The sequence below is a fragment of the Melanotaenia boesemani genome, chromosome 22 (genome assembly GCF_017639745.1).
Source record: "Melanotaenia boesemani isolate fMelBoe1 chromosome 22, fMelBoe1.pri, whole genome shotgun sequence".
In the NCBI taxonomy this organism is placed as follows: domain Eukaryota; kingdom Metazoa; phylum Chordata; class Actinopteri; order Atheriniformes; family Melanotaeniidae; genus Melanotaenia; species Melanotaenia boesemani.
The window spans coordinates 9,541,434-9,569,165 of record NC_055703.1 but is presented as its reverse complement, the minus strand read 5'-3'; the positions used below and the strand labels follow the sequence as shown (position 1 = coordinate 9,569,165).

Here is a 27,732-nt window from a genome sequence, read left to right as displayed (position 1 = left end):
CTCCTTGTTCTCTCCTAGTCGTGTTCATCAACTTTCTGCTTCAGATGCAGGCTTACATAGCAGTTGTTCATATTCCCAAGAGAGCTATGCCCTCACTATGCACTCTCATATTAGTTACTCTTTATTTGTTTGTTAGACACTGTACTACATGAGGAAAATAACTACATAAACACAAACAGCCACAGTCCTTTTTCTGTACAGCGAACAGGTGTTTGACTTATTCCTCAAGGCAGTTAATCATAATCAAAGGTTATATCCCTGCGATGGGTATTGACAGTGAGCTATAGCAGGTCAAATTTTAACAGGCATGGAATCGATGAGCCTCAAGGTGAGAGCGTGAGCTCCAACCCACATGCATGAAAAGGTAAATGGACTCCTATACAATGGACATATATCTGCTCAGCTAGGAAAAAACTGACGTTGTGAGGTATTTATGAGTCCATGAATTTCAAACTGATGATTTTAAAGTATTTTATAGCTTTTCTTTTTTTTATTTTTAAATGGAACTTAGATTATTATCAGATAAATTATACTGGCCCATCACTGCAAGAACCATTCCCTTAAAGTAATGTCTCCTCATCAACCAGAAAGTGGAGGAGCTGCCTCTTATCAGCTCGATCAGATTCAGTGCAGACCTCAGCAATCAATGTTTTTTTATTGGCACCTACTTTTATGAGGCACATACGTCAATATTTGAATTTCTCACCTTTCAGATTAAACATTCAACATTTATCCTTTGATATGTGGCACTCTAGTGATTATAGTGAAATCCATCAGAAAATCTTTTGTGGTGGAAGATCTTAAAGTATTAAGTTCAACACAAGGATAAGCTGTTGAAAAGTCGATGATGATCCCTGTCAGAAATTTTATGGAGGTATTTTGACATTGGAATAAAACTTTCCTCCTGCAAACACACCTCAAATTGCAATTTGTACACTCACTGGTAAGAATGAGCAAATTTGCAAATACCCATAAGTATAACACAACAGCAGTTTTAAGAGTATACGACCACTGTCAGCTCTAGCCAGCTCAGTCCAGCAGTTTTCTCCAATCTCACACTCTATTGGAGAGGTGCAGAGGTGAGTTAGTCAGATGAAGTAGAAGAATTTTTCCCAGCTGTCTGAACAACCCACCGCACTGGTTGCTGAGACGAGACGCCAGGGTCACCCTGTCTTTAGGGAGAAAAGGAGTGGTGAGAAGAAAGCCAGAGAGAGGGAAAGAATTGGAGCGCGGCAGAAAGACAGAAAAAGGTGAAGGAGGTGGTTGATAAAAGAGATGGTGAGAAATGAGAAAAGTGAAATGGAAAAAGAGGCCTATGTTCTAATCTGATATACCCAATGGCTTTGTGCCTCTGCACACAGCCATGACATCTAGGAAGCAAAGATGTGATTGAGCTCAAATCTCCTGTCCATGTGTGACTTATAAAAAACAACTAGCAAGCCCACTGCCTGGAGAGAGGACAGGAGAGAAGACAGAGTGGGCTGCCTCCATTGCACCACAGGAGAAGTTGACGTGGCCCCGGCGGCTGAGTTTATACGCATGGTCCAACTCCAGCTCATCATTCCCTTCCTCCCTCGCCTCTGTCCCTTCTGCCCGTTCGGCGACGGAGCGTGGCGGAAATCGCTCCCCCAGAACCTGTGACACTTTTTAATGACATGTCAGGGCAGGATGTCACAGCACAGCTGAAAAAAAGAAAATAAAAAGAACAGCAGCAGGGGATGAAAAGCTTTAAGCCTTGAGTGAAGTTTGTGTGAGTTTGCATTCATCTGAGCGTGTGCTTTAACATACGTCTTTCTAGGTTTGTGTGTCAGCACGTGTCCTGTGGGTTGTAAGCTGCAGGGTATAGAATGGAAAAGTGGCATATTGAAGGCGCTGTGTAAATAATATGCAATTTTCTCCCGCCACTATTCTGTTAATAACAACCGCTAGCGCCAGGAAGCAGGGCCCGGACATCACTTTAAAGACAGGGGTAGTATTTAAACATTATTAATGGTTTGCTTTGAGACACATAGTCGCTGAATAAAAGAGAGAGCTGTTTGAGTTTTTTTCTAAGTTCTCTGTCTGTAAACTTAAGTAAAAAGGGAGTTCCAAGCGATTAAAAAGAAGACAAAATAGCTTTTCAGCAGCTTTACAACTTTAACCCCTGTTTAATGTTCATAGGAGTAAGTTGTCATATTGATCATGGGCTTTTCTGCTTTTTCACAAAACATTATGAAGATTGATACTTATGCAATCATATATCAGTTAATCACAGACTAGGGAGCAGAGAAGTGTACAGATTATCATGGTCCAGTTGTAAACACAGTAGCTTGTTTCAGCCTGAATCAATTATTCATCCAGTGCTTTGCAGAAATGTTTAGACACCCTTCATTTATTCACGGACATTTTTTCAAAGTGGTCCTGAGCAGTAGTTATTCAAGTTTCTGAATGTTTTACTTTCAACACTGGCTGCTTTTTCTCTCTTTTGTTGTGTCCTGTCCTTCTACCTGACCATTTTTAGCAGGATCTGTTTTTGTTTAAGCTACCAAACATTGACCCATGAGTCACTAAAGCAAAAAGAAAGCAATCTCATTGAAGGGATGACCAACCATCAAATCTACAGAAAATATAAAAAGAACTTATTTTAAATTACAAGTTAGCAGCAATTTGTCACTAAATCACATAACTTGTTTACATTTGTGTTTGATAGAAATTGTATTTTTGTAGCAACAAGATGATTCCCCAAGATCTATTTCTTTAAAACTTGGTATATCTCAGCATGGTGTACAAGTTGTTCATATGATACTTGAGGATGCTGGAAAAGAGAAGAACAAAATAAGTGTCAGACCACAACAGTTATCTATAGTAGATATGTCAGTGATGTCTGTTAGAAATAGGAAAAAATCCAGCAAAGAGCTGACACGGGACCTGAGAGATGCATCTGGACCTTTAGTTGATCCATGGTTTCCTTGGATGGTGGCTGCTAAGAAAACCATCCTTATGGAAGGAGAACGGGGGAAAAGGCTGGAGTTATGACAAGTTACACAAAAAGTGGACTGAAAATCAGTGGTAGCAGGTCTCGTGGAGCCAGGGCTCCATTATTGAAGCAGTATGGGATCATCCTGACAGAGAACAGAACAAGAAGCAGCCAACATCCAAAGAAGAGCTCTGAAATGTCATTCAGGAAGCCTGGAGAACTATTCCTGATGCCTACTTTAAAAATGACAAGAAAGCTTCTCTAACAAGGTTCAGACTATATGTCTTACACCAAATATTGACTAAAGCTTTTTTTTTTTTTTTTTTTTTTTTTTTTATAATTTCATATCCTGAATTTCCATCTATGTTTGCACATTTGAATACATTTTTTCATCTGTTTGCCCTTTTCCTGGCAATCTATAAAGAAGTAAGAGATGGCTTTACTGCTACTTTAAGCAGTACTGGATACTAAAGTACAACGAAATACCCCACCTCCTCATTTACATGTTGTGTCCATCAAAACAAACAGGAGGCCAGACAGACCACATCATGCATCTCTGAAGGTGCTGACAGACAGACCCATCCTTCTTTTCACCCGAACCCTTTTGTACAAGCACCACAGACACATGGCTCCAATTATAACCAACCGGTTCCTGCCAAATCCCTGAATAGGACCTCCATTACGCTTCACTTCAGCATATTTCATATGGGATCCTATCTCACCAGGTGACTTAACCTGACAAAAGAAGCTGATTAATTGGCTCTTTGGAAAGTGGCCACCTAATGTAACAGCTCAAAAGGACAGTTAATGGTCTATTTTGTGATATATAAAAAAAAAAAGGAAAAAGGCCAGACTTGCCATTAGAGAGGACTTGCTGTCCACTCATCAGAAATAACAATAGCCAGCACTGACATTTGCAGTTCCCATGCCAAATTAATGTTGTTAAAGGTATCACTTTTTATAAGTTGCTGCTGATTATGTTCGAAGATTTTATACAATTGACTGGTAATGCAGGTTTTTTTTTTAAGTTCTTTTTCTGTCGACACTCATTAGAAAGAAGAAAAATCAGTTTCCCAGAACAAATGATCCTATCATTATGTAGTTAGTGTATAAAATTATCAAAGAGAGAAATGCTTTGAGGCTGAGCACGGTTATTTCCCTCACTGTTTCACGATTCATTTAGCTTCAAAACTACCAGTGACCCTACTGACACAAGCATCACTTTTAATTTACTCTTCTTTTTTTTTTTTAAACTGAAAATAGATTTTTTTTTCATCTTGAACCTCTCCTGGAGTAGTTAATTTGCTTTTGGATAAGAGAAGCTTTATGTCACAACAATCATCCTTGGAGAGGAAACTGAAACTGCTGTAGAGTAAGCAGAAACAAGCCTTACATGGGCCACTGCCCATGTGATCAGTTTAAAGAGACGAAGCCAGGCAGTGGAGATCGATGCCCTGGATAAAGTTTATTTATTTATGTATTTTTTTTCACCTTTCTTTGCCCTCTTTTTCTCGTTCTTTAATCCAAATAGGGATTTACACGATTCACAGGATGTTGCCGTTTATATCCATGCTGGACGCTTGAACTTTCACACAAGACTGGGAATCACTTGTATATCGGCTCAAGTACGACTCTTGTATTAGAACGCAATCGAGATCTGATGCAAGCCAGTGAACTCCGGATGTCCATTCTCATCTGTGTCCTTTGTTGTCCCGGAGCGCGCTCAGTCCTGATGTGTGCAGCCAGTTGAACCGCAGTCACTCAACCACGGCGGCTGCAAATCCAGAGGCGTTTCATCTCCTGTGGGTTCACTTATCAACACACAAGAGCTGCATGATTTACAGAGAACTAATAAATTAGGCCTCATGTTTTTTTTTTCCTCAAAAGTTTACATGGAATAATAAAAGTGTTATCAAGAGAAAAATACAGATGTTACAATGTTATTGGATACCACTGGACATCAAAGTTGATGTAGGGAGTTTAAATTATGCAAGAAAGTTTTATAGTAATCTATATATTTTTTATAAAACTCATCAGAAGAGAGCTTTTTTTAAGGTGGGGGAGTGAATGAATTCATGCTGAAACAGGCCTCAGAGGAGAACACATCGCACCTGTCAGTAGTTGCTCAGGGCAGCATCCTGCATCTGTTGTCCTGCTACATCTAACTCCATCTCCCATCCATCCTTCTGGAAGATTAGCACAAATAGTCATGAAGTCAAAAGAGGACACAAACAGGCTTAGCAAAGCTTCACTTGGATGCAAATGTAGTGCCATTTGCAAGAGCATATTTTACTTGCACATATTGTGCTGGCAGAAGAAAAAAAAACACATGCATGTATTTTCCTCACAGAAACCTGCACTTACACTCAAAAGGGCACAGAGCTGCGGTCTTTTCAGATGAGTGGGTTTTTCAGTGCTGTTAGGGTAAACATGGGCATGTGCTCTGTTGTGCATACACTTGAAAAACTGTGTGTGTGCATTTTGTTTTATTATTTTTCATATAAGGGTGTTTTAAAAGCTTTGGGTTGCCCATTTATTACTCTAAAGCAGACACACACTCCAATCAGCTCAAAGCACAGCGAATAGATAGGACCGTTTGTGTGTCATTTGTTTGATGCAGCCATGGCACTGAATCGTGGCACACACACTCACGGTAAGAGGTGTTAGTCCTCGCTGACAGTAGCGGAATGGGAAATGCTCAGTGGACATTTGTCATCTGTGTTAGCGGATGCCGGCCTCCCGGCTGCTTCTCTGCTGCCTTTGACAGATCTGAGAGTCTCCCTGTTAGACACATTATCCCTGCCTTTCACCGGGCTCAACCTATTCACATCCTCTGTCCACCTGCCGGAGTATTTGTGTGTTTGTGAGAGTGAACAAAGCAAGAAGGGAAACAGTTAAAGCTGGGCTGTGCAGCAGCATTTTTCTATCAAGTTTGGCAATAATTGCATTTAAATGGCAGGAAGTATGTTTATGCTGGCACCGAGAATGTTAACTTGGCTGGTTTGTGCTTTCAGTCACTGTGTGTTTAAGGTGGAGATCATTATTAAGGTGAGGTCACGCAGTGTTATCAAGGTTATGTTGTGATATAAGCAGATAATCATATGGGATCCCCATGAGTAGTACACAAGCTTGAGCATAGAAGAGGGGGGAAATGTATGAGTGGGCTGACAAGCTAAAAGATTATCTCCATATGCCGTCAGTCTCCTGTGGATACTTTCCATATGCTACAGGAGTTAGAAAAATATTGAACTCCTCATTAGAAATGTGACGGATGCTTTACAGTAGCCTCTGTGTTTTGCTGTTGGCACAATGGCTTTTGGCATTTTCATCTATTAAATATCACCTCTGTTTAAAAATCTGTAAGGGTTGCTTGGTGAATAAGTGGGAAGATGAAAATGGCAGGTGACTATGCCCGCATTCACTCTGCATGTGTGTGGATAAGTGAGTGATTGCTCTAAAGCTTGATGGAGATGGTGAGAAATTGAGCTAGATACTCTCATCTGCTGAGAGTATGTCACTCATGGCCCTGAGTGTCAAGAGTACTCTCATTTAGCTGCTTCATGTCACACACATTCACTTGTATATGGACAAATGAACATCCAACCCTTTTAGCACTGTTCATAAGGCATGCATCCGGTGTATGCACTTTCCATGCTTCCTGGGAATGATAAAAGCCTGAACGCCATAGCTGCCATCAATATTTACCTGTATTAACACCATGAAAAGTTTCAACCTATAAATATCAAGACTTTTACTTACCTCTCAGACATGTTTTGGAGACATTCAACTTTCAGTTTTTATTTTATTCCTACAACAAGAAGAATGATGTGTCACACTAAAAAATTATGGATAATTTCACCGAGAAGGTATATGTTGGAAATGTTTTTGAAATGTAAAATGACAATGATTTCATCCCTTTTGTTTTTTTGAAACCTTTTATAGTATTTTCAAACTGCTGCAGTGTTTTTAGGTGAATGTGAATACCAGCTTACTTATATGATGGGAATGCTAACAACTTAAGTGGGTATTGTCTCTAGGTTCCTTTATATTGGTGTTTTTTATGTTTTATGCCTCAATGTCACAAATAATATAGTTGCATGTAACATTACATTTGAAGACAAATGACAAGCAACTCAACAAATTGTGTAATACCAACAACAAAAAAAATTAGCTGTATTTGGCTAGCCAGGTAGCTTGCATATTTTGGATCGCTAGCTAGCTAGCCAACTAGCAGTATTACCCTCAATAATGGTCTTCTCTTTTTCCTATTGATTAAAAAATAATGTTAACGTTCTTTAAACTATGTTGGCCTTTAAATTTTTACAACTAATATATATACACCTATATATTTTTTTTTATATATATTAACCATTCATTTGACTTTTTAAAAAAAAATGTAAAAGCACATTACTTCACAACACGCTGTTCTCTAGCTAGGTGATTAACCACACACACACAAAAAAAGTTTCTTAAGCATGAGTTGACTGCTAAATTCACATTTTGGCATCATTGATCTAAATAACGCCACATGACAAGTTATGGAGACACTGATATTTTATGTTGTGGTGTACTCATCACTGTCTTTAGCTTTTGCTTCAACAATTGTTTGATATAAAGGTGAAGATTCTATTTAAATATCATACATTCATGATACATCAGTGTTAGATGACCTTTTCACATTTTCTGTAAAGTTCACCTGAAAGTTGAATATCCCTAATTTTTTGTGAGTAATGCTTTTTTTTCATTTGGTAATACACAAAGCACATTTGAGGCAGAGGGAGATGTTACTAGTTTTACAAGTCATTGAGCATGAAAGGACTAAATTTAATTCTGACATGGTGCTTAAAGGTGATTATATCTCATCCTGAGTGGAACACGAATCTCAGTCCCTGATTTCATGGTAATCCATCAAACATTTGTGACCAGCTACCAGAAAACCAGCAACAGGTCAGCTTGGCAGAAGTCCTGTAAAATATCAGAAGATGCTAATCCATGCTTCAAATAATAGTATTTGGGCTAAGTTGGTCAAAAAACAGTCAATTCTGTATTTGAATTTGGATTATTTTGGAGGAAATTTCCAGTGGGAGACACTTTGAGGCCTCATTTCTCACAAAAGTTTAATGAATAACAGCAGTCAAATAGCCACATCTTCAGATATTTTCAGATTTCCATGTGTTAGACGGCGCTGGGAAGCCACACTTTCAGTCTGCAAGTAACTTAAAATGCCCCTTGGGTTCCTTGCTGGTCATATTTGAGACATTTTTTTCTTAAAACCACAAACATAAAACTCATTTACAATAAAAGAAAGACAGTTTTGAGAGAAGAGCATGTGCACTAATTTCTGCTTGAGGAGTTCAGTGACTGACAAGAAGAAGGACTCCTGTTTTTCGTTGAGTCTGACACATTGGATTTGAATATTAGCATGAAGTGTGCAACTCTGCTTCATTTCCATGCCGATATATGCATGTGTGGGAGGAAGACAGAGGAACAGGAATGGAGGTAGAGGGTAAATCCGAAACTGAAAAAGAAGAGTGAGTTGTCTATTAATTAAAATTAGAGTCTAATTATACATATATACTTTATTTACTAATAATTTTATTTAAATTTTTCTATCTTTTTTTTTTTTTTAAATGGAGCAAAATAAGCAGGGGTTGCAAAAATGTGCTTATATTCAATAAAGAAAACAGCTATAGCTTTTCCATATAAACAGGATCTCCCATGCTGTTTACGGAACAATTCATTTCCTCATTGTGAATGAATGATTACTCCCTGCTTGTTTATTTAATCAGAGGCCAGCCTCAGGTTGTCTTAAACCCTTTAAAAAGATTTACAGTCAAATCATTTTTCAGACTGAGTAGACCAGATTAACGTCTATTAGCAGAATATTTGTGCTATGTTCCCACTGTGTGGTGACATATTGTTGCAACAAGCTGTAATCATACAATATATTGTTGCTATTGTAGATACAACCAATTGGCTATTTTTTTAATTTATGTGTGCAGGTCTATTTTTTCTTCTGAATGTGTTTTTGGGTGGATATTTTCCTGTAATGTAGTAGCACTAGATGTCCTTGCCTTTTTGCACAGAGCAGATGTTCTCTATGAGGTATTTTTACTGCTGTTAAACGATATTTGGCAAGTGAAGAGAGGCGACAGCAGATGTGGGATTGTATGTAGCTAGGATGTACAGATGGTAAAGTGGCATCCCTGTTTTTTTGTATAATTTTCCACAGTTAAGAGAAAACAAAATGTGTGTGCCATTAAGAACTTTTACAGTCTACTGTATACTTAATCCCAGCTAGGATATTCTTTCTCTGCATTTAACCCATCCTAGTTAATAGGAGCCTGTGGTTACCTCTATTACCACAAGGCTAACACTGTCTGTAAACAAGCTAACATTTGACATCTACCAGATGCCAGATGTTGCTCGATGTTGTTGTTGATATCACTATGATAAAAGTTTAAGTCAGTAATTATGTGCTTACACATGCATGTAAATGATTATGAGATGTATTCTCTGGTGTGTATGTGCGTATTCCGTTTTTTCTAAAAGTGTGCCAAAATGTCTGTCTTTTCATAAGTTTAAACCATTCATGGTGTTGTGGGCTCTACTACTATGGAATGGTTAAAGCAGCTTATTTCTAAATAAGGAAATTAGTGTTATTTTCTTTGTTTGTTTTAAAATATTAATTTATTAAACTTTGACCATTAATATCTGTGCCATTTTTCATTCAAAAGTGTTTGTGTATCAAGCAACATGGCAATAGCAATTGTGTTTACATTGCATATTTCATTACATGTAAACCCAATGCACTGTAAACAAGCAACATACAGTTTTCATACATAAACGCTGACAAGCAGAAGTATGTACATGTATACATGCATACACTGATATTTAAATATAAAAACAAAACATATGTGAATTGACTTGCAGCACAGCGAACACAACAAAACTAGAAAGATGTTTGATAAATTTACAGTAATTAATTGTACGCTTGTGAAAACAGGAATGTTTTGAATATAGATGTCGTTCAAATTGATTTCAGGTTATTCCAGAAATTTGGACCCACAGAAACCGGTTCAACTGTGTGGAAATGTTAAGTTACTAACATGATTTGCTAGCGCACACGTGCCTTTTACAAGAACGCCTACATGAAGACATAGTTGTAAAATATTTTTTTCCCATAGTCTAAATGTTAATTGTCCTCTGTGCTGTCAACTGGCGTTTTATTATGATTTATTTATAGCGTGTGTTTGTGTGTGTGTGTGTAACAATCACTTTTTCAGGGTGCATTCACACCAGCTATTCTTAATTAAATCCTAGTCTGGTTTATTTGGCAAGGTGTGAATCTGAAGCGCTCTGGTCTGTTAAAAACGTAGGTCTCAGTTTGCTTAACGTGTGTTGTAGAAATGAAAGTTGTCCTGCATTAGCCAATGGATGAACAAGTTTTTTTTTTTTTCTCTTCTACTCGTTTAGTGATTCTTGCTGCAGCTCTTCCTCACACGAGGAGGGGAATACATTATTCAGAAGATGCAGTGTGAAAGTAAACTCTGACCGACTGAATGTCCCCAAACGTCTGGTAAACTGTTATGTGAGAAACGATCTTAGTTATTTGTTCTCTTCCCATCCTCTTTCATTGCAGTTCTAGGTAAAGAATGGGCACAAGCTACCTAATATGGAATAGAAATACACACTGTATTTTATAATTTGTTTGGTTGTTTATTATTATTATTATTATTATTATTATTATATCAAAACTCACTACACACTTGGATGGAAAACAGGGGAAATTTCAGAACAGGAAGGGAATCACCTGGTGCTGCAACACAGCTAAGAGCAATTTTAAGATTCCAGACCAAAATAAGCAAATCCCACATAACAAATCCACATCTCAGAAGTTCAAAGACAAAATTCATGCCAGTCCACCTGCACTTTCAAAGAGGTGCAAGATTTCTAGATGCACTCAGTGGTATTGGAACACATTTATTTCTGGTTTTCCATTAAGGGTACCACCTGGCCGAAGCTGCCCCATATACAGCCTTAATTTAGCTCTGAAGGTCAGAGTAGCCACTACAGGTCCATCGTCATGTGTTCTGCAGTCTAAATAGTGTAAATATATAAAGAAAAGTATACTGTAAGTCAACTTTAAATACAAAAATTACTTATTCCATTCTCAGATTGTACTTTTAAGCATGTTTGCCAAGAAATGCTTTTTACTCTAAAATGTAATTTTCATAATTTGTCAACACTTGTTTATTGGCTTTAGTTGCCTTCTATTGATTTCTGAGTAACAAACATAGGTAGGTCAGGTTATGTTAAACCAAAGAAAAACTGTCCAAGGTCCCTGGCTTCAAGCTTAAGTCGCACATCTGTGTGTGACATGAATTAGTTACTACAGGGCAAATCTTTCAAGGCACTTTTTAATTGAAAGTACTTGGTAATCTACTGCTCAGAGGTCTTCCTATAGGAGTGTTTCTCAGTATTCTAAGCAGCTTGCACCTTCCTGGACTTCATCATTTTGTGCTTGGAGCGACTGCAAGTGTTTATGTGGGTTATTGAGCTGTTTGTTTGATAAACTGTGCTGAGTGCATTCAAGGATGAGGGAAGCAGACGGTCCCAAATGCGGGACGCAGTTTGGCTCCAAGCGTGCTCGTGGAGAGGAAATGTCATCAGCAGATTCCTCTGACTCTTATAGAACCATCGCATCTTTGCTCCCGTCGTCTTGTCTTTATTTGAGAAGCACTCATCTTGTTTCTTTCCATTATTTTCTTACATCATCCCACCTCTACTTATCTGTCCTATCCATTCTTGCTCTTGCCAATCTCGCCTCCTCTTTGCCTCTGTTTCTGTCATTGTCGTATCCCTCTCCTCTGGTCAGATGAGCCCACGACATCGGTATGGAACAAATGGGACAAAGAGCTGAGTGAGAAGGTCTCAGGTGGGAGAGCGAGCTGCCTTGGCAGAGCGTCAGCTTATTTGTTCTACCCTGAATGATGTTTCTCCAGCTTTCTCGCTGCAGCTTGGTCACTTCGCTCTGAGCCAAAGGGTCAAAGGGGTCAGTCTCCACCCAGCTCTCTGTCGCTCTGTCCAAGCTTGTTTACAGCTTTTACTGTCGACAAGGATGAGACTCCCACGGGGCCACACGTACACTTGTACACACACAGTCAGGGGAAAAAAAAAAAAATCACTCGGCTGCCAGAACTGTAAACAAGGTTGCCTTGGCAACACTGTCCTGCTGCTGTCTCTGAACACCTATACAGCTTATAGGTAAACAAAGGAAGGAACAAACACTCACTTTATTACAAATTTTCATGCTGCAAAAGTTGAAAATCTTTTTGCCTTCAGACCCGAATGGTCTGAAATTAATCTTTATTTTGTTCTTTTATGCTTTAACACACACACAAAAAAATCTTGCAGACAGTAATTTAGCTTGAATGGGTTGTGATTAGTAGGAACTGGGTTTTAATTTAGCTGCAAAAAGAACATTTGGTTTCTGATGAAAGATTTAATTTAGCAATGGAAAATAATCAGAAGCAGAGGGTGGAAGTAGGATACCCCCCACTGCTTTGTCTGAGCTCTCACAGTGAAACTAAATTCACACGTGAAAGTGAGATTTTGCATGGATGCTACTGAAAACTTCTGCAAAAATGTTATTTGTAGCTTCTTGTTCGGTGCATGAATCCCTTTTAGCAGCTGAATTAAAAGAAAGTCTCCGGAGCTGCTGTGAATGTGCTTCTAATGCTCCATGAAAACGTGTCTGGATTATGGGGAATATTTTCTCATTTGTTTGCCCGTGTTTGAACATTTTGTCGTGCACAAAGATCAAAATAGAAAAAGTGAGTTAAACTGAAACTCTGACAGTGACTAAACTAATGATCTTGCAGCTGCCAAGTTTCCTCACTAATTGACCGAAATTTTTCAAACATGATAGTTATATTGAGCCAGGAAAAAACAGGATATTTGCATGGCTAAAATGTCTTTATAATGAAGCTGGGAGTTAAATAAGCTGTTTGTTTACTGACTCTGATTTGTTCTGGTGATCTGTCCTTTTGATCACTCGTGCTAGTTTCAGTCAATAAATTGTTACATCAACTAGTTTACATGTTTTCTTCCCGGTTAAGTTTTCTTTATGTTTGTCCCCTCAGCATTTGTCAGAGCTGCTTGCGGTGGTCCGTCTTCCCTTCATCCATCCGTCCTACTTGCTCAACGTTGTGGACAACGAAGAGCTGATCAAATCATCAGAGGCCTGTCGGGATCTGGTCAACGAAGCCAAGCGTTACCACATGTTGCCTCATGCACGGCAGGAGATGCAGACGCCCAGGACCCGGCCGAGACTTTCTGCAGGTAAATATGCATACAAGCTACTTTCCTGTGGCCTTGGTGGCAGTCCCATAATCCCTCTCATAACATAACTGACCCATAACATGTTTTCAGCACCTGCTTAAAGACCCACTCAAAAATATCCATTTTTCATATCTTACAGCAGCAAGGTGGTAGAGTTCAGCTTTCCACAAGGACAGCCTGACTGTGTTGGTCTTTGATTTTTGCACACAAGTGTAAGGCAGTGATTTAGAACTCAATATTTTGCACACAACTCCTTTGAAAACTTGAATGTGCACATTAGCGACAGGTCGGGACGAGTTTTTTTTTGTTTGTTTGTTTTTTTTTTAGGGTTGTTGAATGATTAAATCAGATAATCAGATTAATCACAGCTTACAAATCAATTAATCATGATTAATAACCATACACGACTATGCCTGAAATGTTCCAGTTATTCCTGTATTGTGTCAACAGAAAGAGAAAGCAAATGCTCTTAAAGTGATTAAACTAGATGATCACTTTAGTTGTAATAATCGGTTTAATATTACATAAAATCTAGACCTTAAAAAATATATCTCAGTTGTGCCAACCTTTTCCTGCTTAGTGCCCCTACCTGGCCCCTCAGCAAAACTTTTCTAGATCCACCCCTGCATAGCTGAAATATAAATCCTTTGTACCATCCTTTTGTATTTTAGAGCTTGTTTATCATTTTTTTTCACCACATTCATGGCCCATAAATGATCAGACCTGTGTCTCCAACATCTGCACAGCGCCAGTGATTTAGAGAAGACGTCCCCTTGTGTTATGACCCAGCCTTGCCACAAGGGGCGCAACAGGACCAATAACATAAATACCACGTGAAAAGGTGTGGTTAAGGTGTAATATGTTTTATTTGTTATAAAACTATTTACATGCTTAGATGGTAATTAAAGAAAATAAAGAAAATAAAACCATTCTATACAATAATAAGAATACAAAGGAAGCTTAACAATAAATCTAAACAAAAAATGGCTACTAATTCCTAAGAACGAAAAGAGCGGGGATTCTCCTAGTGAGAATCCCCCTGAAAACTAGCATACCAAGCAAAACCCAAACGAAAATACCTGACACGAATCCAAACAAAACCAAACCAAAAACACAACCTCTGTTGCACTGTCAGGAGTTAAATCGATTAATACGAATTACACAAAAGGATCCGCTGATCCACACAAGGCTTACTCACTAACAATCAAATTACACTACTCAGAGAACTCTCACGAAGCGAACTGTGCCCTAATGACACAGCTCCCGATGAATGGTGCAGTCCAGTATTTATTCAGGGGCAATCAGCCCGATGAGGTTCAGCTGAGGAGAGCGGGAGCAGCAGCAACGAATCAGCGAGCAGAAGGGGAGGGAGGACCGTCGTCATCTCAGCTCCGCTTGATTGGCAAGTCCGATGACCAATCCTAGGCGGCCAGGGCCCAGGCAGCTCCACTTCCTCGTAGCAGTGTGATGGACAGACTGGACGGCCAATCCCAGAGGGCCAGGGGCCGTAACACCCCCTCCCTTAAAAGCTGGCTCCAGCTTCTCCAAAGTTCCATCCATACAAAAGTCCCGAAACAAAAGGGTTAATACACAGATGTACAAACACACACATTTCTTTTTTTTCATTTTATACACGGGATAAGGCATCCGCAAACAGGTTGTCCACCCCTTTCTTATGCCGTATCTCTAACTCGAATTCCTGCAGGATAAGGGCCCATCTCATTAACCTCTGATTGTGATTATACATACGATGCAGGAAGGTCAATGGATTATGGTCCGTGAACACCTGGATGGGTACAGGGGAGGATCCCACGTACGCTCCAAAGTGCTGGAGTGCCAATAACAACGAGAGCGTCTCTTTCTCGATGGTGGAATAGTGCAATTGGTGTCGGCCGAACCTACGAGAGAAGTAGCAGATAGGGTGATCAAGTCCATCTGCACCCGCTTGGAGGAGCACGGCGCCTGCTCCTACAGCACTCGCATCTATGTCTAACTTAAAAGGTTTTCTTAAGTCAGGAGCGGCTAACACAGGTGCCCTTTTAAGGAGAGTTTTGACACTTTCAAAAGCATGCTGGCACTTTGAGGTCCACTTGTACTCCTGCTTAGGACTAGTTAATGACGTCAAAGCTGCCACTACTGTAGAGTAGTTCTTACAAAAAATACGGTAATACCCGGCCATTCCCAGAAATCGGCGCAGGGCCTTCCTGTCTTCTGGAATGGGGAACTCAGTGATGGCACTAATCTTGGCCTCAACGGGGCGCACCACCCCCTGTCCTACCTGTCTCCCCAGGTACGTGACAGTCGCACGACCAAACTCACACTTAGCGAGATTAAGCGTGAGATTGGCCTCTGCTAGACGTGTAAATATGGTTTCCAACGCGGCTAAATGATCCTCCCAAGTATCAGTAAACACCACGACGTCGTCTAAATAAGCGGAACAGAACGGGAGATCTGAAAACAACGTGTTAACTAACCGTTGGAAAGTGGCAGGGGCATTACACATACCAAAAGCCATCACGGTATATTGCAAGAAGTTGTCTGGCGTAACAAAAGCAGATATTAACGAAGCCCGAGATGTGAGCGGAACTTGCCAATATCCTTTCAATAAATCGAGTTTGCTAACGAATTTAGCCGTACCAATCGTATCCACGCAATCATCAATTCGTGGCAAAGGGTAAGCATCTGTAACTGTAACAGCATTTACCTTTCGATAATCGGTGATAAACCGAGGCGAACCATCCGGCTTGGTCTCAACCAAGCAGGGTGAGCTCCATGGGCTGGAACTCGGAACTGCAAAACCATTACGCAACAGATACTCAGTTTCCTGCCTCATCTGTGCTCTCTTACCAGGATTGCATCTGTACGGGTGTTGTTTTATTGGACGAGCAGCACCTACCTCGATGTCATGCCTAATGACATGAGTTTGCGAAGGAATTTCCTGAAATATCGAGTTAAATCGATCCACTAACGAAACTAGCGCAGCTTTCTGAGCAGCCGGCAAATACTCTAAGGTCGACGGGAATTCTCTTAACGCTTCCGCGTTCGTCAATCGCGGGGTTAAGCGCGACTCTACGCTGTCCAACAGCGTTACCTCCGGTTCTAACGGTTCCACCAAAGTAAGAGCGATGTGACGGGTTGTAGCTTTTCCGGTAGTTACAACTGCGGTTTGCTCTGTCGCTTCCGTAGGTACACGGCATACATATGCTTTGAGCATGTTTATATGACAAACGCGAGTTTTACGTTTTCGATCTGGCGTACAGATAACATAGTCAGTTTCACTAAGTCGATGCTTAACTACGTATGGTCCCGAAAATTTTGCGCTCAGTGATGTACCGGGCACGGGTAGCAACACTAAAACTTTATCTCCTTCTCTAAATTCACGAACAGTAGTTTTTCGGTCATAACGTCGTTTCATCTTAGTCTGCACGGTTTGCAATGCCGACGCAGCGAAGGATCTTGAACGATGTAAGCGTTCTCGGAAAGCAGATACGTAATCTAATACATTCTGATGTGCTGGGGTTGCACTATCCATAAGTTTCTCTTTCAAAACCTTCAAAGGGCCTCGAAGTTTGTGCCCGAATACGAGCTCGGACGGACTGAATCCTAATGATTCCTGTGGTGCTTCACGAGCGGCGAATAGAATGAAGGGGAGTCCTTCATCCCAATCTTTCACTTCCTGATGACAGTACTTACGCAACATGCTTTTCAACGTCTGGTGCCACCGTTCTAATGCCCCCTGGCTTTCCGGATGGTAAGCACTGGACGTCACATGTTTAACGTTTAACTCAGCCAGAGTCTTCTTAAAGATTCTGGACATGAAGTTACTTCCTTGATCTGTTTGCACGATTTTTGGAAGTCCAAAGGTAGAGAAGAACTTTAATAAAGCTCGCACCACTAATCGAGCTGTAATCCGGCGCAGCGGAACTGCGTCCGGATAACGAGTGGTTGGGCACATAAACGTCAAAAGATACATATTTCCTGATTTCGTTCGCGGTAATGGACCTACACAGTCTAAAATTAAAGTTTCGAATGGTTCAGATACAACAGGTATGGGATGTAATGGCGCTTTAGGAATCGACTGGTTTGGCTTACCCATCAGTTGGCATGGGTGACAACTGCGAATGTACTTTACCACATCAGCCTTCAACCCCGGCCAGAAGAAATGTTTTAATATCCGTTGATACGTTTTATTTACACCCATATGTCCTGACCATTGATCGTCATGTGCTAGACACAGAATCTGCTGCCGACAAGGAGCAGGTACCACAATCTGTGTCTCCACATTCCAATCTTCTTCCGCTATCTCAACCGGACACCAACGGCGTAACAATAGTCCACCACCAACAAAGAAGACGCCACGTCCGTCAACGTGACTGTCACGACTCACCACCTTCTCGAAACAAGTGCGTAGGGAGGGATCCCCCCTCTGCGCGGTACCAAGCGCTTCACGGCTGATGGACAGCCAGGAGTCCGCAGGGGCGGGCAGAGTCTCCTGCGCACTGGAATGCGCACCAGAGTCGTCCGCACCCCCGTCAGTCTCTGTCAGCTGCTCCTTATCTATAGAAGGAAAAAACAGAAAGCTGTCAGTCAAATCCACATCTTCCCGATCGATGCTTTTATTCTGACGGGCCTGAGCCCGAGTTACCACACAACTGTGAGCTGTTTGCTCTTTACTCAATTGGTCCATGACTTCCAGAGCGGGGATCACTTTCCCTCCCGCTATGTCATTACCTAGAAGTAGAGAGATATCATCAATGGGCAACTCATCACATATAGCAATAGGAAAACGACCAGAGATCAGCTCTGTTTTTAAGTGAACGTAATGAATGGGACACGGTTCATATCCCTTTCCGATTCCTTTCAGAATGACGCTGTAACCAGCGTAACTGGCCTTCGAAAACGGCAGTGTTTTTGCCAGCATTAAGGTCTGTGAGGCACCCGTGTCTCTTAACACCTTAATCTGTCGCTCTTCAGCGGACAGTTCTGCTAATGCCACAGTTCCTGGCATGGTAAACGGTTGGAAACACGGATCCATAGTGCTCTCACTTTTTGTCACTTTCTCCGAACGTTTCGTAAATCCCACTCCCTTTCCTTTTTGTGAGGAAGAGGAGGGTTTTTCCTTCGCAGCCAGTTTTGGACACTCTCTTATTAAATGTCCCGGCTGATGACAGTAAAAACAGGCTCTCTCTTCAGAGCTTCTGCTTTTGAATGTCATTCCTGTTTCTCTCTTTTCTTCCCTTTTGAGGGTTGGCTGAAACACAGTCTTATGAGTTAGTGTGTACTCATCCGCGAAGACTGCGGCCGAGAACAATTTATCCACCCGTTGCTCATTTAGATGAACAACTAAACTTTCTGGCAGCTGCTTCTTAAATTCTTCTAACAATATGAGTTCTCTGAGAGCTTCGAATGATTTCACGCTACAAGCAGCACACCATTTGTCAAATAGATTGCTTTTCTCACGTGCAAACTCCACATGTGTGTGTGAGGAGTTCTTTCTATGCGAACGAAACTTTTGACGGTAGGCTTCCGGCACAAGCTCATACGCTTTTAAAATTGTTGATTTTATCGTATCGTAGTCCTGACAATCTAACAGAGGAAGCGAAGAGACCACCTCTTGCGCTTTTCCTGTGATCTTGCACTGAATCAGGACAGACCAACACTCCTTCGGCCACTTCAAGGCAATAGCCACACGCTCAAAAGCTGTGAAAAAGCAATCGACTTCATTTTCTCTGAAGGAAGGCATAAATGAAACAAATTTTGACAAGTCCAATGGGACAGAAGAAGAAGGAGGAGTCGAAGACCTGGAGAGGTCACCTGAGGCTGGTATTACCGTGGCTTTGGTTTGGGCTTCTAACTCCATTTGGCGGATGCGTACTGCGGTTTCGGCTTCGATTTCCATCCTCTTAATCTCAAGCCGTATTTGGCGTTCTTGGGCCTTCTCCTCGGCTTCCAGCTGAAGTCTGGCAAGCCGGAGCTTTACGCGTGCGTTGCACATGGAAGAGTTCGAACCTTCCTCTGAGAGCATCGGCTCGAACCGGGGAAGCGTAACAGGCGTGACAGCTCCGTCACCCGCCAGTTTAACCTCTTCCACCTTGTCTGACCCGAGCAGGCCTTTCTGCTCGGTTTCGCCAGAGCCCCACGCTCCAGAAGGACCCGCAGATTCAAGAGGTTCCACAACCACAATCCCAGCCTCATCAGTAGCATCTGTCGCCATGCGCAACACCGTGCGCTCAACCAGTCCAGCCACTACCAGTTCTCTCATTTCCTTTTTCTTTACATACTTAGGTAAAGGTATTTCAAAGAAGTTGGCCAGGACCGCCAAGTCGTCCTTACGACAGGCCTCGATCTGCTCGAGAGTGGGGTTTTCCTTAAACCGCTCCAAGCTGAAACGAGTCATCCTGGAGGTGTCCTACCAATACTCAGTACAAGTCACAGTGGTGACAAAACCAAAATGTTCAAACAAACCCAAAATCACTGCTCCTACAAACAAAAGTTACGAATATCTCAAAAGCTTCCGGACTACAAACTAACTGCTCCAATAAATTCAAAAAGCTCCCGGACGAGCCCCCATTATGTTATGACCCAGCCTTGCCACAAGGGGCGCAACAGGACCAATAACATAAATACCACGTGAAAAGGTGTGGTTAAGGTGTAATATGTTTTATTTGTTATAAAACTATTTACATGCTTAGATGGTAATTAAAGAAAATAAAGAAAATAAAACCATTCTATACAATAATAAGAATACAAAGGAAGCTTAACAATAAATCTAAACAAAAAATGGCTACTAATTCCTAAGAACGAAAAGAGCGGGGATTCTCCTAGTGAGAATCCCCCTGAAAACTAGCATACCAAGCAAAACCCAAACGAAAATACCTGACACGAATCCAAACAAAACCAAACCAAAAACACAACCTCTGTTGCACTGTCAGGAGTTAAATCGATTAATACGAATTACACAAAAGGATCCGCTGATCCACACAAGGCTTACTCACTAACAATCAAATTACACTACTCAGAGAACTCTCACGAAGCGAACTGTGCCCTAATGACACAGCTCCCGATGAATGGTGCAGTCCAGTATTTATTCAGGGGCAATCAGCCCGATGAGGTTCAGCTGAGGAGAGCGGGAGCAGCAGCAACGAATCAGCGAGCAGAAGGGGAGGGAGGACCGTCGTCATCTCAGCTCCGCTTGATTGGCAAGTCCGATGACCAATCCTAGGCGGCCAGGGCCCAGGCAGCTCCACTTCCTCGTAGCAGTGTGATGGACAGACTGGACGGCCAATCCCAGAGGGCCAGGGGCCGTAACACCTTGCTTACTTTTTGCTGTTTCAATCTTACTAGATATCAGGAGAGGTGGGGAGGCGGCTGCGCTGGGCAGACACAGAGATGACCGGCGTAGGGTAGCAGATGTGCTCGGGTAGTCAGATCCGCTTAGGGCACGCACCTACTGATGACTCCACTCAGACAAGCTATTGCTTTTCATTTTATAAGAATCAGATCTGCTTGTGGGTCTCTGTTTATCAGTAGATATTGAATATATAGACATATTGGCAATATAAACTTCTTTTTCCCATGTAAATTCATTCTAGTATATAAATAATTTTTATTCATTTATGCTTTACAGTCTGATTATTTATTGGACCAAATATCAGTATGTGTATCAAATACACATTTCTATAGATACACATATTAATGAAAAGGTAGTGACCTCCCACCCTCTATTGTCAAATTATTTAACAATAAGCCCCACAATATATAATTAAAGAACCTCATTACAAGTTAACTATATCAGCTGTGGTTGCAAATTTCTTGTTTTTCTTTTAAAGTGACAAATCAATTGATCGCACAGTGCATATCTTTTTCTCAATTCACATTTTATTTACATCAAAACACAGAAACGCTGGAGAAATAGAGCTGGTACAAATGTCAAAGCACAGGGGAACAGGCAGGGTCAGGCAATTCCTCAATACATGGCAAACTTGCGCTTGAAACACCAAGCGAAGCTCCGGTAGTTTTAATACAACTACTCATTTAATACAGCAGTAAAAAACAACAGTCATTTGAGTGTATGTATAAAAACTGGTTACAATGTGAATGAATGAAACTCCAGAAACACAATGGCATTTATATGTTGCAAATATGAATTGGAGTCGCTAACGTTAGTCACACTGTTGTGTAATTTTTTGATGCTTTCTGAATGGTGACCTTTCTGCTCTCTGAACTTTTAGATGTGATGGTAAGGCTGTGGTGAGTCCCTTTTAGTTAGGTAAAGATGGATTTCTTTGGAAAAGTCATCCATGTTTTCTATGAAGAATTACCAAAACCCCAAAAACTATTCCCATATTTTAACCAACCACAATCTTCTGCGTAACCGTGCCAACGTTCATACAGTGTGATGTTGTCAGCAGGCGCAGGGCTCCAAGTGTAAAGATTTTTGCCTTTTTTTTTTTTTTTATGTGGGAAAAGTGTGGGTGTTTAACCCTCTCACCAGGAAAATTGTGGGTGTAAAACATCTTAATCTCCCATGTGTGTGTCGCCCTCAAATCCATGCATAGAGCCAACCGACTCACCCTTTTCCATATCGCCTCCAGACACCTCCATGTCTCGCCGCCATTAATGATGGATTCTGCACATGCGTTAAAAATTTTAACTCAGTCAATTACATAAATTAGTTACCGCCATTAACGTGTTATTTTTGACTGCCTTAGTTTTTTTTTTTCTCCACTTCTGCGGCCAAGCCTGACTGAGATTACCTCGAAAAACCGAACCTTTTTTTTTTCTTCTAACACAATTTTAAATACTATAGGCTCAATCAGGTGTCTTGCTTTGTGAAGCAACCAGCCAGTCATTTGCTCTCTGAATGCTAACGGTTTGAAGACCGTGTAGGTTTATGTTGTTAAAATAAAAAAATAAATAATAATTCAATAAAATGTAACAGCACCAGAAAAATTGCATATGTCTGTTAATTTTTTTAATATTTGTGGTCAGTAAGGACCCCTTTCACCCTGCTAAGAGTTTCCTAATTACTGTGTCTGCATGATATTATGAGTTTCACACCAACATACCTTACAATTCAGCACAAGTTATTTTCTGCTTGGTAGAATAAAGATAATTGCCTAACAAATGGCATTTTATGAAGAGGTCGGTTCACCAGCAAACTCTGTTGTCCAGCCGGTGTGTTTATGTTCCAGTAAACAAACACTGAGAAAATTGCATTTGGTCAACATTTTTGTATCTTTAATTGCCTGTAATGTGGCTGCTTGAGGTTTCATAAAGAATCATTGGCCTCTTGAGAGGAGACATTTGTAGCATTACATGTGCTCAGCATTGTGCCATTACTCATCCTCGATCCAGTAGTTTTCACTTTGTTCTCAGCATTTTCTTGAAGCATTTTCTGTTTGGTATGTGCATATCTTAAGCATTCTACATCCCCATTATGCAGGCTGAAGAGTGTGCAGATTCACAGTAGCCCGTGGTCCTGTACAACAGAATTATATAAATGCATAAATGCTGCTGGGATGAATAGATTTGTGATGCGTTAAACTCTAACGGCTCGATGAATGAGAAATGTATGCAAGGTTTCCCGATCAAGTTTTAAATTCATCTGAGAAAGAAGTTATTATTATGTTGGACTTGCAGGGCCGAGCATCAGTGTGTGCGTTGATTTCATAAGGTTTAGTGTGTTCTAATGTGCTGTAGGGAGGAAAATGAATACATTTTGTGCAATTGTATATATGCTCGTAGAGCTGAGTGTTTATTCTGCCTGAGCATGTATTTGCCGGCAGTCACGATTATTTGTCCGCATGCATGTGTTACTCAACCATCTGCTGTATTGGATAGGGTGGGTACTGCACAGCGGGGGGGGAGCCTTTTTACTGGGATTTGCCGATGTTGGGACTGTGAGAAAGATGAAATAAACACTGGAAAGAGAGTTTGAGGTTGTTGGGGAGTGCTAACACACAGAGGATATGAAAGGGAGAACAGGAGGAGAGGTCATGATGTGGTCTGAGAGGAGGAGGTGGAGGGAGGGGAAGGGAAGGGGTTTGGGGATCAGAAATGAAATTTGAAGGGCAGACATTAGATTAGGTTTATTCCTTGAGCATGTGTCTTTTTGTGTAAGCAGTAACGAAGTGTGTGTGTGTGTGTTTGTGTGTGTGTGTGGATTTTAAATGTGCACAAGCAGATGGGGCACCACCTGAGCTCGGTTGATAAGTCTGTCAAGCGGAAAAAGAAAGGAAAACTGCTATCCGTAAAGCTCTTCTTGCTGAGTGCAGTCAATCTGTGAACTTGTGAGTCACGTGCATATGTGAGTGTATTATTGTGTGTGTTAGCTGTGTGAGAGGCCCTCACACAATCTTTCTTTTAACGTATAATAAATGAGCCTTTTCAACCCAGGAATTTAAGTTGCTTTTGTGAGACAGAATTTTAATTAACATTCTCTCCAATTCGGACTTGGTAACTAGGAGTAATGCTGATAGTTCAGGTATTTCCTTTAATTGTCTGTAGACTAGCTAATAGTGCAATTCTATTAGTATAATTATTTTGGAACAAAATCAGCAATGATGTGTATGTCTGATGAAATGATTGATAAAGCATGCACCTAAGCAATGTGGAGATTTATTATTGGCTTTAACATGTGGTGTTTTTCAAGAATCCAGTGTCAGAAAGATTTAGAGGTGCATTGAGACATATTTTCTTGCAGTTATAACTTACTTCCATGCCTCGTTCCAGTGACTTCACAGAAATGATTGATTTATCTGGCATCTGACATGAAAAAACAATGGAAAGGACCGACAAAAAACCAGTCAGGTCATTGGGTCAGACTTTTACTGTATTTGTATTTTATGGCTCTAGTTAAACATTGGTCTCTAGCTTTCTATTGCTTGGTGTCGCCAAGTGGGCAAAAACCCTACAATTTCCTTGTATTAAGATATAAATTTAACATTTATTGACCTTTCTATAGAAAGTAGAACCCTTAGCTAATCAGTTGGGCCCTTAAATCTCCTAAAGTTTTAGGGTTTTTGGATTGTTCATCCTCTATATGGTGTTCACAATATAGAGGTCTCACTGAAGGAGGGGTGTAGCAGCTGCCAATGCATTTCAGGCACAATGTGAAAGCAGCAGCGCCTCATAATTATGCACTGGACATTAACATTTATGTGTCGCATAAACAAATGCTGGCAGGATGCGTAGATGCTAAATTTGAGGGAATGGACTGCATTAGTTTGCTCCTTTTGGTTTAAAACATATAGCACTGCATTATATTGACTTAAAACTGGATGACACAAATCTGACTGCACCTGTATTTATTTATTAAATGTGTTCATTTTTAGCAGATTAATTCTAAACATTACTCGCAAATGGCAGTTTAAATCATATGTGTATGATGGGCTAACACATGATGTAATGCCGTCATTATTTTGTTTCCAACTTACACCTGTTTTATGGCAAGGTCACACAGGCTAAAAAGGCACAGGTGGCAGTTCCTTTACAGGATAGAGGGAGGAGATTGAGGGGAGTCAGCAAAAAATCTGTCTACAAAGGGAACATCAGGGTGACTTATGCCAAGGGAAATGCTACCTATGGTTTAGCATTGACATGTTGGACAATGTGTTTTCTGTCCATTCGTGTGTCACACTCATACACATACAGTGCAGAAACATTTACAATTCAAATGCTGCAGTTTTAGCTATAGCTGAGGAAAACACTGGAAAAGTTGCAAATACTTTGATTATATTTTTAGTTGCTAACTATGTAACTAGCTTATTGCTATTTCTGTATATACTGCAGTAGTGCTTGTTAGACTGTGAATAATTACCCATAAAAATCATTAAATACTCTGCAGAGCTAAGAGATACTACAGTTTAGGGATAACTTTTTTTTTATTGAGTGCAACACCAAAGTCTATCAAGGACAACGTAAACAACACAAGTAAAAATCTGCCCCCAAGATTTATGGTAGCTAAAATTGTGAAATATTTACCAATTCTTTGAATTGTGACAAGGATAAAATGACCATTAAAATGGATAGTTCTCGCCTCCGATGATACGCTCTGCAGTGCGTTGCAAGACAAAAATGGGATCAACATTTTACGCTTTATGAAAAAGTTAGACACTATAATGAGTACTTGCCCCATTAGCTGTAAGCTATAAAGTTGTTTTTATTGTAGCTGGATAGAAGCAGCCAGATGGTTTCAGCACACTCTTAATTGTCTTGTTTTCTTAGGTTTTTCTGGATATAGACCCCTGCTGTGCTGCATTGTTGAAAGTGCTTTATTCACATCACCCAGTTTTTACTGATTGTGATTTTTTCCATCAGTCACTCTGACAGGTCCTGACGTGTTACAAGATTGGTTCAGTTTTCTTTCTGTGCTGAGTGAAGTTTTCTGGTTTGAAACAAAAAAATGTATTTGGAGCAAGCTCTTTCACTCTGAATTACATCAATTCGTAAAAATTCCTAATAACCACAATGACACAAAGTTTATTTTTGAACAGCCCCGCTGGCTTAAAATGAGGCTTACTTTGCACTTAGTTTAATATTCTGGAACATTTTATTGAGTGTCTGCTCTGCCCGTGAATTTTATTAGAAGCTAATTAAGAAGCCAAAAAGATATTGAGCACAGAAATAGGCTGTCTGTGATGTTCAGACATCAATGCAATTGTAAGTTTGGATTTTGTTTGCGATTTTGTGTAAATGCGTGTGTGCAGATGGTCTTCGCATACAATATGGATCTCAATGCTATTTTTACACCATGTCTGAGGAAGACACTAAAAGCATGCCCTCACTCATTCTGGTGGGAAAAAGTCCTGTGTTAAGTGAAAACTATGAGTGTCTCCTAATGAATCCATGCTATTTTGTGTAGTGTTTGTGTATCCATTAGTTGCTAATTGGTTAATTAGACCGTAGATGTGCATCTGATTAGCTGTCATTAGACTTTCTAGGGGGATCGGGGGATTAAACAGCCAGCGGTGCTGTGAGTTTGCTCACAAACATTTCACAAGATACAGCTTATTCGTTCTCGTGTACCATTAACAAGGAAAAAAAAAAAGTTTTCATGTTGCCCATGCTGTGTGTGTACGCGCATGAGCCCAGACGAGCTCATATATTATGTTCCCATTTCCTTCTCTCCACATGTGTCGCTGTGCTCGGCTCAGAGGAGGGTGGAGAGCGCCAGGGCAAACTGTTAACTCAACCCAGCCAAGTGGAATAGCACTCAGACAAATGAGCTGTAATGACTAGGAGACGCAGGGGTCCAGCTCGCCTCACACTGTTTCTCCGTCTTGCTCTCACACAATTGCATTGTTAAACCCTTGAATGCATGCTCTGTATGAGGAAATCCTTCATCGGTAGCTCTACTCTTTATCACCTGCTCCTCCTCTCCGTCCAGTTCATAATTTCTAATGGAGCGTTCATTTATGTTAAGGCAGAGAGGTTTAACTACAGGAAAGCAGCTGCAAAGGGAGCTCAGGTGATAAAACTTTGATTATGTTGCAGGTTTACTCCAGCATTTCAGCACAGTGTTTTAGCTCTGATCAGAACCGTGTCATGTGCCACAGCGGGATTGGTTGAGAACAAATCTTTTTGACCACTTATTACTTTTGACATAGCTGAATTTTAAATAGCTTGCTTTCATAAACCTGCAATAGTGTGACTTGCATTCACAGTTTCGAGACAGTAAAAATAGGCTGTTCTGCGAGGTCCGAAGCCCGTAGGTATGGCATCCATCTACTCATTCACACCTCTGTCAGCCAGCAGCTCCTTGGAGATTAGTTTCAGTGTGCTACCACTGCAAAGACAGAAGAACAAGACTCACACCTTGTCAGGAGAGCATAAAAGATCATCAGATGACTTTCCTCTGAAGTCTGCCACCTCCAGCTTTTGGCTCAGGCCCTGATTAACTCACTTCTTCACTGATCCCGGTGACATGTCCTCAGCTGCTTCTCTTCAACTGACAACTGCTCTTTTTTGTGGAATAATTGAATTTATTTGTTATTTGTCCCTCTAACACCAGCCATTATGTGAGCCAGGGGTAACGGGGAAGCTGTCAGCAGTTTAGAAAGACAATTATAAGCTTCTTTTTTTACTTACAAGTTTGTTGATTATTGTCCTGCTCCATGTAATTATTCAGCCTGGTTTGTCTTTTAGAGCCAATGCAGCGTGAGATTACTCTGTTTCACCTCTCACACTTGAAAAGCAGGATGCAGGAGAATGTGCCAGAAATGTCTTAATCTCTCTTTGTAAAGAGTGCCCTCCAGCAGATTCTCTTCCGATTTTATTTCTGGAGTCTGAGATGGTATTTGAGGAAGGGAGAAATGCACGGAGCAGAAGAGCACGAGAGAGAGAGTTTGATGCAGCTTTTCACTGGAGAATTGGAATATGAGTTTTTGATATTCCTTCGACTTGGTGAAATCTCAAGCAAACACGTCTGT

The 27,732-nt window shown here is 40.7% G+C and overlaps 1 protein-coding gene across 2 annotated transcripts in view; it reads left to right on the top strand.

Moving 5' to 3' along the window:
* Nucleotides 1-27,732, top strand: part of LOC121633808 (kelch-like protein 29) — a 239,518-nt gene that overhangs the window by 155,673 nt on the left and 56,113 nt on the right. For both annotated transcript variants that reach the window (XM_041976071.1, XM_041976072.1), the window contains one exon: nucleotides 13,102-13,300. In XM_041976071.1, the coding sequence (XP_041832005.1) occupies nucleotides 13,102-13,300 (199 nt within the window). The remainder of the gene's footprint in view (nucleotides 1-13,101; nucleotides 13,301-27,732) is intronic.